Genomic DNA, 12,218 nt, shown 5'->3' with positions numbered 1-12,218 from the left:
GAGGGCCTGGGGGTGGTGGGGAAGGCCCATTTTTCTCTGTCACCTGGCTCCAGAGCCTCTCTATGAGTCTCTGGAGGCTGGGGACAGCAAAAAACATCACTTCCTGTCAAAGCGGAAGTTGGCAAACGGGCAATTTCTGGCCTCCGAAGGGCCTCCGGGGTGGTGGGGAAAGCTATTTTCGCCCTCCCCAGACTCATAGAGAGGCTCTGGAGCCAGGTGACAGAGAAAAATGGGCCTACCAGCCATCGCATGCCAGAAGCAGGTGGGGGAGGAGGAGTCACATGCGCGGGGATGGGGCACATAGAATTATGGATGTGTGCACATGCGTGCGCGACCCCCACCCCCACCCCTCCGCCTCTTGGCACGCGATGGCAAAAAGGTTAGCCGTCACTGCCCTAGACATAGCAGTAAGAGGAACAAGCATAAAATAATTATCAAAGTTCAAAGATTTAGGAACAACGTTCTGTGAAGATGGTAAAATAGATGGAAGAGATTAACATAAGACGCAATAAGTCAAACGAAGGGTTGGGACAGCTTGCTCCACTCCTACAACATAAGGCAGTACGGATCAGCACAAAAAAAGCATCTCCTACAAAGCAAATTCATCCCCATTCTATCCTACCAGTGCCAAACATGGACAATAAAGCAGAAGCAAGAGTTATTCACCATGGAAATGAGATGCTTGAGGGAAACTACTGAGGTGACCAGAAGGGATAAAATCAGAAATCAGAAAATCAGAGATAGAATAGGCAAACAGCCAATCTTAAATTACATAAATTACAGGAAATAAAGTGGTTTGCTCACCTGGAGAGGATGTTGTGGGATTCCATACCATACAAGACATATAAAACAAGAAGAGAAAGTCAAAGAACACACGCCGCCTTCGACATGACCTGAGTTTAACTCATAGAATCATCTATTGCAATGTCCTTCCTGTTGAAGACTTCTTCAGCTTCAATCACAACAATATACGAGCAAACAATAGATTTAAGCTTAATGTTAACCACTCCAATTTTGATTGCAGAAAATATGACTTCAGTAACAGAGTTGTTAATGCTTGGAATACACTACCTGACTCTGTGGTCTCTTCCCAAAATCCCAAAAACTTCAACCAAAAACTGTTTACTATTGACCTCACCCAGTGGTGGGATTCAGCCAGTTCGCACCACTTCGGCAGAACCGGTTGTTAACTTTTTGAACAGTTTGGTGAATTGGTTGTTGGAAGAAATCATTAGGGCAGAGAACCGGTTGTTAAATTATTTGAATCCCACCACTGACCTCACCCCATTCCTAAGAGGACTATAAGGGGCATGCATAAGAGCACAAGCGTGCCTACAGTTCCTGTCCTATTGTTTCTTTTCGTTATATCCAATTAATATAGTTATTACATACTCATACTTATATATATGCTTATATATTGTATAGTTATTTCATGCTTATGCTTATATAGACTGTGTGACTAACTAACTAACTAACTAACTAACTAACTAACTAACTAACTAAATAAATAAATAAATAAATAAATAAATAAATGGCAGAGCCAGAAGGTGACAGAGAGACAGAAGACAACAGTATCAAATAACAATGGTTGAGGCTGCCAGAAGGAGGAAGAACCAGAATTTTGCATTCTCCTCGAGAGAACAGGAAGGGGAGGAGGAGGAGGAGGAGGAGGAGGAGGAGAAGGAGAAGGAGAAGGAGAAGAGCAGGAGGAAGAGCAGGAGGAGGAGAGGAAGAGGAGGAGGAGGAGAAGGAGAAGAAGAAGAAGAAGAAGAAGAAGAAGAAGAAGAAGAAGAAGAAGAAGAAGAAGAAGAAGAAGAAGAAGAAGAAGAAGAAGAAGAAGAAGAAGAAATAATCCAGTACTACCAGTATCACTAATCATGATAGGCAACATAGGTAATCTTCAAAATATTACCACAATTGGGAATTGTCACACCCACATTTATGACCTTTATATTTTTCTAGAACCTAGGAAATAGGATTGATGTGTACTAAAATGCTAAGTTTTCTTTGGGCTAGAAGAGATTATACAGATAGTCCTCAATTTACAACCACAATTAAGGATGAGAATGTCCATTGCTAAGCAAGGCCAGTTGTTAAATGAGCTGCTTTGGATTTTATGACAATTTTTGCCACAGTTGTTAAGCAAATCACTGCAGTTGATCAGTGACTCATGTGATCGTTAAATGAATATGACTTCTTTCACAGACTTTACTTATCAGGAGCCAGCTGGGAAGGTCACAAATGGCAATCACATGACCCTGAACACTGCAATTGTATTTCATTATAAATACATACTGGCTGAGGAATTCTGGGAGTTGAAATCCACAAGACTTAAAGATGCCAGGGTTGGAGACCCTTGACTTAGAGGGCCTGAGAAAGGAGAGCGGAGGTGGCACAATGATTAGAATGCAGTATTGCAGGCTAACTCACAGCTCACTGCCAGGAGTTCGATCCTGAGGGGGCTCAAGTTTGACTCATCCTTCCATCCTTCCAAGATCGGTAAAATGAGGAGCCAGATTGTTGGAGGAAATAGGCTGACTTTGTAAGCCGCTTAGAGTGGGCTGTAAAGCACTGGAAAGCGGCATATAAGGGCTACTGCTATTACTATTAGGTTGAGAAAGACAGATGTATCTCCCTCCTGCACTTTGAATAAATATATACAAGGAAGCCTCAACTTACAACCATTTAAGAACCATTCAATGTTACAATCATTGCATCTCCAATGATCCATCTGTTAAGCTACTGAATTCGCAGATGACACAACAGTGATTGGTCTCATTCGAGACAATGACGAATCCGCATATAGACAAGAGGTCGAATGACTAGCCTTGTGGTGCAACCAAAACAATCTGGAACTGAACACACTCAAAACCGTAGAAATGGTGGTAGACTTTAGGAGAAACCCTTCCATACTTCCACCTCTCACAATACTTGACAACACAGTATCAACAGTAGAAACCTTCAAATTTCTAGGTTCTATCATATCGCAAGATCTCAAATGGACAGCTAACATCAAAAACATCATTAAAAAAGGACAACAAAGAATGTTCTTTCTGCGCCAACTCAGTAAGCTCAAACTGCCCAAGGAGCTGCTGATCCAATTCTACAGAGGAATTATTGAGTCTGTCATTTGCACCTCTATAACTGTCTGGTTCGGTTCTGCAACCCAACAAGAAAAACACAGACTTCAGAGGATAATTAGAACTGCAGAAAAAATAATTGCTACCAACCTGCCTTCCATTGAGGACCTGTATACTGCACGAATCAAGAAGAGGGCTGTGAAAATATTTGCAGATCACTCGCATCCTGGACATAAACTGTTTCAACTCCTACCCTCAAAACGACGCTATAGAGCACTGCACACCAGAACAACTAGACACAAGAACAGTTTTTTCCCGAAGGCCATCACTCTGCTAAACAAATAATTCCCTCAACACTGTCAGACTATTTACTGAATCTGCACTACTATTAATCTTCTCTTCATTCCCAACACCAATCTCTTTCCACTTATGACTGTATGACTATAACTTGTTGCTGGCAATCCTTATGATTTATATTGATATATTGACCATCAATTGTGTTGTAAATGTTGTACCTTGATGAACGTATCTTTTCTTTTATGTACACTGAGAGCATATGCACCAAGACAAATTCCTTGTGTGTCCAATCACACTTGGCCAATAAAAGTTCTATTCTATTCTATTCTATTCTATTCTATTCTATTCAATGGCACTGGGGGGGGAGGGGAAATTATAACCAGTCCTCACACTTATGATATTTGACAGCATTATTACAGACGTGATAATGTCTGTAACAATGTCTTTAACGTGATCAAAATCCAGATACTTGGCAACTGGAATGAATTTACAACAGTTATTTATTTATTTATTTATTTAATCATATTTTTATACCGCCCTATCTCCCAAGGGACTCAGGGCGGTTTACAGCCAAGTAAAACATAAACATAAATACAAGTTAAAACCCCAATTTAAAAAACTTATTAAATACGGCCGAATATTAAAACCACAATAAAATAATAAAACCCCATTAAAACCAAATTTAAAATTCAAAATTCTAGTCCAGTCCTGCGCAGATAAAAAGATGTGTCTTAAGCTCACGGCGAAAGGTTCGAAGGTCAGTTGCAGCACCCTGGAGTCATGTGATCACCATTAATGTCCTTCCCAACCAGCTTCCAAAAAAACAAAAAAACAAAATCAGATTCATTAAACGACTGTGCAGTTCGCTTAATGACTGCAGTATTAGCCTAACAACTGTGGCAGAAAGGATTGTAAAATCCGAAGCAATTCACTTAACCATTGCTTTTCTTGGCAATGGAAACTCTCATCCCAATTGCGGTTGTAAGTCGAGGACTTGTACAATCTTTCCTGGCCCAAAGAAAACCTAGCATTTCAACCTGGCTTCTTTCATCAATCATATTTCCTGGTTCTTCTAGGAAAAAAAAATTACAAAAAAGGCTAGAAATGCAACATCTTCACTTTGCACCACCCGTTGTTATTCTACTCTTGCAAAAACTTGAGAGCGATGTAGGTCTTCCATAAGCAAATCTCAACTCTAGGCAAAATGAACCAAAGGCTCTACCAGACAAGCCAACGATTCAGCACCTCCAATTGCAATGTGAAAGTGGTGTGCTATTTGTAATTAAAAGGGATATGTAAAACTGTACCGCATGTTTCCTTGTGGGGAAGAGATTTGATTTGTACAAATAGGATCTACCTGAAAGCTGACACATAACAATAAATCAGCTGTTAACAGTCTCTCTACAGTTGCCTTCTAGACAACCAAGCAGCTTGGACTGGCAGGAATGGAAAGGAAGGGTAACATTTGAATTAGTAGCATTCTGAGGCAAAGATTGACAAACACATTCATCAGTTTATTTGTAGCATGCATACACCCTGTAAAAATTGATTTTGCCCTGTCAAACTATCAACTGCAAAATTATTAAGAATCTGCCTTTAGAGGCCAAGCATGCTTTTGGAAATTCAATTTAATTGCTTCCTTCAAAATTCTTTGGATTGTTTTTTTTTCTCCCTTAGCAGAGCATGGATATTTAACTTTATCAACTCACTGTTGACTTCTTTGATCAGAGAAAAGACAATATCTACATTTATTGCTGACTAGAAAGTCCTTATAGATTTTTTTTTTGCGCAGAACAGGAAAAAAAAATAAACAGATAATTTATGGTTTTCATAATTAGACAGGATAGATTTTTAGAAAAAAAGGAGTGAAGTGGCAATCATAGAGTAAGAGGTAAATTTATAATTGTACTTATGCTATAATGAAGATACTTTCCAAGGAAGTTACTTCTTTGTATCTTTTCTATTTTTCTTTTACTTTTTCCCCTTTTGTTGCAGTTCAGCTTTTTCGTTTTCTTTTTCTTATTTTATATTAGTTTGTATTAGTTTTTATCTTTCTTCTTTAAAATCTTTAATAAAATTATATGAAGAAAGAAAGAAAGACAAGTAGTTCTCAACTTACAATCACAATTTTTGTTGCTAAGCAAGGCATTTGTTACACGAATTTTGCCCCAAGTAATGGACTTTCTTGCAACAGTTGTTAAGTTAGTAACATGGTTGTTAAGCGAATCTGGCTCCCCCATTGATTTTGCTCGTCAGAAGGTTGCAAAAATTGATTCTGGGACAATGCAACCGTCATAAATATGAGACAGTTGCCCAAGAGTCTTAATTTTGATCAGATAATCATGGGATGCTGTAATGGTCATAGGTGTGAAATTTGATCGTAAGTCCCTTTTTTTCATTGTTGTTATGAGTTCAAACAGTCACTAAATAAAGTGTTGTAAGTGAAAGACAATCTGCGAAGACAGCCCATCATCCAGAAAGATACTGGGATGATAAGTCTTGTGTCAGTGGGAAGGGCCAGGCAAATTTTAACATTTGGTCCAGAAATACTACCAATAGTACTACCAATCCAATACAAAACTGGGGGAAAATGTATTCCTGCCAATTCATCATCCTCCAGAAATGTCATCCCCACCAAGCTGGGGATTATTGCTTGCTTTCTAGTAGCATCTTTTTTTTTTTTGTTTACATTTATACCCCGCCCTTCTCCGAAGACTCAGGGCGGCTTACAATGTATAAGGCAATAGTCTCATTCTATTTGTATATTTTATACAAAGTCAACTTATTGGCCCCCCAACAATCTGGGTCCTCATTTTACCTACCTTATAAAGGGTGGAAGGCTGAGTCAACCTTGGGCCGGGCTCGAACCTGCAGTAATTGCAGGCTTTGTGTTCTAATAACAGGCTTCTCTATTGCCTGAGCTATCCCGGCCCTTTATCTTCCAAGCCACTTCCCCTCCCCTCAAATGCTATAAGGATTTCCCACTAGAAAACCTGCCTGTCTTCTACTTTAGAACCACTGAGGCAAAATGCGTGAGATACCATTTAAATGCAGAGTTAGAAAAATAGCGAATCGGGCCTATGGAAAGGGTCGCCATGACATTACCAGAAAAAGATGGATTCCTGGCATTAGGTTTTACTTTTAGCGGTATGTTGGAAAATTCCTTGACTGGCCAGGTCGATTGTGATGTAAATTTTAAAAGGTCACACCACTTAGGGTATTCCTCTTCCCAAATCACAAAAAAAAAATTTTTTTCTCGGCCTTGGTAACTTTGAAGTGTGGAGTTCAGCTCCCAGATTCCACCAGCCAGCATGCTAAGGAGAAACTAAGGAGAAATTTCCTGTCAATTAGAACAATTAACCAGTAGAACGGCTTGCCATCAGAAGTTGTGGGTGCTCCAACACTGGAGGTTTTCAAGAAGAGACTGGACTGCCATTTGTCTCAAATATATAGGGTTTCCTACCTGAGCTGTGGACCCGGTGGCTCAGGGGCTAGGACGTTGAACTTGTCGATCGAAAGGTCGGCAGCTCAGCGGTTCGAATCCCTAGTGCTGCCATGTAACGGGATGAGCTCCCGTTACTTGTCCCAGTTTCTGCCAACCTAGCAGTTTTGAAAGCACATAAAAATGCAAGTAGAAAAAATAGGGACCACCTTTGGTGGGAAGGTAACAGCGTTCCGTGCGCCTTTGGCGTTGAGTCATGCCGGCCACATGACCATGGAGACGTCTTCGGACAGTGCTGGCTCTTCGGCTTTGAAACGGAGATGAGCACCGCCCCCTAGAGTCGGCAACGACTAGCATGTATGTGCAAGGGGAACCTTTACCTTTACCTTTACCTGAGCTGGGTGGTTGGACTAGAAGACCTCCAACACCCCTTCCAATTATGTCATTCTGTTATTCTGCAAAAATTGAGAAACTCTGCTCTCTAGGACTATCCAGGCAGCCCCAGGAGGGAAGGGAATATTTTTGAAAGAAAAATAAAAAAAACCTACACTCAATTCTTCATTAGCAAAAAAGTGTGCCCAATTCAACAGCCTACTTTCTTTTCTCACTGGAGGCGCTGAAAATGAATGGCTACCACCTTTGGAATTCCTTCTATGTCACAATAAGTTTACAAAAACAGCAATGTGCAAAAAAGATGCAGTAAAGGTGAGTAAAGCAAGACATATATAAATATATATAAAGATAATTTAGTCCAGAGCCACTTGGCAGTGAGATATTAAATATAAATGTAATATACTGAAAATAAATAAATAAAATTATGCATGGTATGAAAATATAGACCCAGAGAAATTTTGCTCCCACCCAACATTTCTTTGGCAAGACAATTGTTAAGTGAATTTTGCCCCACGTTACAACCTTTCTTGCCATAGTTGTTCAGTTAGTAACGTGTTATTAATTTAACAACTGCAATGATTCACTGTGACAAGAAAAGTTGTAAAATGGGGCAAAGTTCACTTAACAGCTGTCTCGTTTAGCAACAGAAATTTTAGGCTCAATTGTGATTGTTAAGTCAAGGACTGCCTGTATTATGTTTCTAGCCACATACTGTAATTCTGATCCATATGCTAAATACTTGCAATTGGAGATCCATCAGTATTTCCCCACTATTATACTATGAAGTCATGAGGAATTTTACCTTGCCTATGGAGACGTTATCAAGTTTAGTTTCCACCAGTCTCCCTCTGGATCTCTGGCCCATCACTTGGTAGTCTTGAAAAGCTCATTTTGCATTTTTAAAGAAAAATAAAGTATCCCAGCTATGGGCCTTCTGCTATCAAACACAAAAGAGAGTATCTTCAAAGAGAGTGAGCGATGAACTGAGGAACGAGATTCTAGTTAATAGATGAATCTTAACTATATCCTGCAGAGCTCTAACATTTCTTTCATAGGGCAAGGAAGAGCAGAATAAATTATACAAAAAAGGCAGACCGAACATATTTGCATAATAAATTCATCACATTCCATATGCTCATATGGTAGCTGCATGGTGTTTTCTTAGCATATGGGTTGGGGTTACCTTGGTGAAGGGTTTATTTTTAGCAGCTCAACAATTTGATCCCCGAGAACTTTTGCAAAACTCTGGGGAGCCCAAGAAACAAGGCCTACAGGCATTCTCACAGTAGATCCAATTAAATCATTGACTTCAATTGTTACACACAGTTTTCAAAGGAGTGGAAGGGAGGCACATAACACACAAACACTCACACACACACATGCACACCCAAAAAGGATGATAATTAAATAAATAACACCGCTACCCAAACCCATTTGTGTTAATACTTTTTGTTGGGGGGAAAAAATGGGCAGAATTGGATCAAACTCAAATGTAACATATATTCATAACTCAGCTAGTGGTAATAGAGCCAATTTGGGCCTAATGATTAAGGCACCAGAGTATCTAGGAGACAGTGAGTTCTAGTCCTGCCTTAGGCATGAAAACTGGCTGGATGACTTTGATCCAATCACCTAAGACAGAATTCTAGTGCCACTTTAGGCACGAAAGCCAGTAAGGTGATTTTGGGCCAATTGCCAGGAGATGGTGAGTTCTAGTCCCGCTTCAGGTCTGAAAACTGGTAACGTGACTTTGGATCAGTCATTCTCTCTCAGCCCAATCGAGTTGTTGTTGTGGGGAAAATAGGAGGAGGAAGGCATATTAGATATTTTTGCTGCCTCACAATATTTATATAAAAAATAAAGTCAGCTCAATAAAGAATGGAATAATAACAGGAAGAGCTAAATATCAAATGATTTCAATGATTCTCTTCATGCTGGCTGTGGAATTCTGGGAGTTAAAATCCACACATCTTAAATTTGCCAAGTTTGAAAAACACTATTTCAAACTGATGTGAAATACGACACAGGGCATCCTTGAAGGATTTTCTCTGTCATTTTATATTAACAGGGACACAAAGTTAGAGGGGCAAAATCTGTATGTTTTATGCTTTGTAGCTGGAAACCGGCCTCGATATTCATCTGAACAGTTAAACAGGAGGGATTAAATGACCAAACGAACATATAAAACAGCTATGAGATGGGATCTAATGCCCTCTTCTGGACAGAAAGAGTCCCGAAATATGAGTTGATGACAAATGTTGAATAGCATTAAGATTATATTCCCATAACAGTATTTCATAATTCTGTTGTACCGCTAGATCTTATATAACACCCTGCAAGGAAAATACTTAAATTATGCTAAAATCCTCCCCCATCAATATTAGACCAACTACCTAACTTATTCCAAATTTTGCAAACACTTCTAAGGCATTAAGAAAAGAGCCACCACCATTTTATACATCTCAGGCATATGTCACATTCTAATGTATATTTGTTCAGAACCTAAACTGAATCGAATTGAATACTTTATTTCGCCAAATGCGATTAGACATACAAAGAACTTGTCTTTGGTACAGAAGCACTGAGTGCACATACAAAGCAACAGGGAGAATAATAATAATAATAATAATAATAATAATAATAATAATAATAATAATAATAATAATAATAATAATAATAATAATAATAATAATAATACCAATAAAAGCGGGAGGAAAATAAAAAAAGGATAAATAATAGTACTACAGCCACACTGTGTGTAATAATATCTGATTGTTCATTTGGCTAGGATGAGGGCTCGTCAAAAACAAACCTACTCCAAAACTCACATACACCAGAAAAATCATGGCATACTCAATTAGATGACTCTGATTTGTATTACTTGATATTTTCACTACCTCAGCTAAGGAGGAAGCAACAAAGAACAGGAAGAGCTGCTAAAATAGGACATGTGAACAATTTAGGCACCTTAAGACTGAAACCTTCCCAATGATTGCAGCTGTGAGGAGGTCTTAGCTTGAAGTTAAAAACCAATTAGAGTTTAGCCTCATGCCTAAACACTACATTGATTTCTTTTAATTCCTACTACAGAGGTGCTATTCCTCTAATATCCTCTCTAAACCATTAACAGACATACTAAGAGCTCCCTACAAAGTTGGGAGCTGTAAACACATGTTCATCAAAACACACTTGCAAGCAGAAATTAAGCAGTTTTAATGCCATGGAGTAATTCTATCTTGAATTAACTCAGCAAGGGCTTCCCGTAGACATAACCGCTTGAAAAAAATGGGGGCAACCAACAGAATCTGCCTGCCTGTAGTCCATTGACCTCAAGTAGTCACATGGATAAGAAGAAGACTGAAGACAATTTTGAAGACCAGAAGATGAGGTCTCCTTGGTAGGTCACAGCACTCATTTCCCCCTGTGAACCAGCCCTTAATTTGGAGATATCTGCAGGACAAAATGAATCCTGCACCGATACTACAAGTTTGGTCCCTTTTGTGCATGAATCTTGACACCATACAGACATGAAAAGGCTAGAGCTTGCAATGCAAAGTTCACTTCTTAATCTTGATAAAGGACCTCTGGACACTGCTGCCTCGCTAAAAACAGAATCGTTAATTTCAAATTAAAGTGTGCTTTAGTTAATTGAATGTATTTTGCTGCTGTTTATCAATGCTACTTTTCAGGTCAGTGTACAATTTAAGCAACCTTATGTTTATTAACATTAACATTTTAGAAACCATTATTAATATTGATATGAGCTTTTTCTTGTCTTTAAAGGTATTCGTTCAGTCATTCATTCATTTAAATCTTCCCATCTCTCATCTGACCTAAGTGACCGTAGGGCCCTTGAAACTCTATGAATTAGGTTGTTTTCTTGCCAATTTTTCATTACCCAACGAGGTAACATCATCGATGCTAGAAGAGAGAAGGGTTTGCTCTCTGTTTATATACAAGTGGCTTCTCTGCCAATATGATTGATTGTTCCTTGATTAGGCTGTTGTTTACTGGTTCAAGCAGTAAACAATACCCCAATCAAGGAACTACCAACTGTGCAAGCAATGAAATAGTAAACCCCTCTCCCTTCTAGCACTGATGATGTTACCTAGTTTGGTAATGAAACATCTGCAAGAAAATAACCAAGCTCAGAGAGCACTAAGGACCTCACAGTTTACCTGTCAGATGTAATGTTCTCTTCGTTGGTCACTTAAGTAATTCTAAGTGACTTATATCTAAATCATCACAGTATTAATAATCTCTAGTTAATACCATATAAATACCACCGTACCTAAATAATATAATGTATCACATTTCTTTTAATACAATAAAACAATTCTTTAAAAAAAAATGGAGAAGACCGAATGACCCACTTCGCAGAGATGAGTAGGTAACTAACTCATCTCTGAGTAGGTAACTAATCAAATTTCCCATTATCTTAGTGAAAAGAAACTCACATATTTTATAGCCCAGCTTTTCTGCATGGATCCTTTTGGCCATGAACTGTCCTTCGATCAAGGCCCGTATTTCCACTTCCTTTGGGAAAGCTGGTGTCTGAAAAGAAAAGAAACATATAAGCCTCCAATGCAATCTGTTTTGGAGAGGCAGCTGGAATGCTAGCTTGTACAGGTAGTCCTCGACTTACAACCATTCATTTAGTGACCATTTGAACTGAAAAATGTGATTTAAAATCAATCCCCACATTTACAACCGCTGTAAAATCCCCACGGTCACATGATCAAAATTTGAGGGTTTGGTAACAGGCATATATATTTGGAATAGTTTCAGCATCGTGGGATCATGTGATAGCCATGCTATCTTCCCAGCTGGCCTCCCATGAGCAAAGTCAGTGGGGGAAACTGGATTTGCTTAATGACCAAATGATTCACTTAACAACCAAGGCAATAAAGTTTCTGAAATCGGGTGTGACTCACTTAACAGCCACTTTGTTTAGCAACAGAAATTCTGGCCTCAATTGTGGTTTTAAGTCGAGGACTATCTGTATG

General features: G+C 39.0%; 1 protein-coding gene across 15 annotated transcripts in view; it reads right to left on the bottom strand.

The window, feature by feature from the left end:
* XYLB (xylulokinase) overlaps positions 1 to 12,218 on the bottom strand; it is a 201,322-nt gene that overhangs the window by 117,796 nt on the left and 71,308 nt on the right. For 14 of the 15 annotated variants that reach the window (XM_058184406.1, XM_058184398.1, XM_058184402.1 and 11 more), the window contains one exon: positions 11,670 to 11,766. In XM_058184406.1, coding sequence (XP_058040389.1) covers positions 11,670 to 11,766 — 97 coding nt within the window. Of the gene's footprint in view, positions 1 to 1,800; positions 4,190 to 11,669; positions 11,767 to 12,218 lie in introns of those variants that run through there. The other variant, XM_058184410.1, reaches the window with a different exon arrangement.

This window comes from Ahaetulla prasina, chromosome 4 (assembly GCF_028640845.1).
Source record: "Ahaetulla prasina isolate Xishuangbanna chromosome 4, ASM2864084v1, whole genome shotgun sequence".
In the NCBI taxonomy this organism is placed as follows: domain Eukaryota; kingdom Metazoa; phylum Chordata; class Lepidosauria; order Squamata; family Colubridae; genus Ahaetulla; species Ahaetulla prasina.
This window is presented reverse-complemented; position numbering and strand designations above follow the sequence as displayed.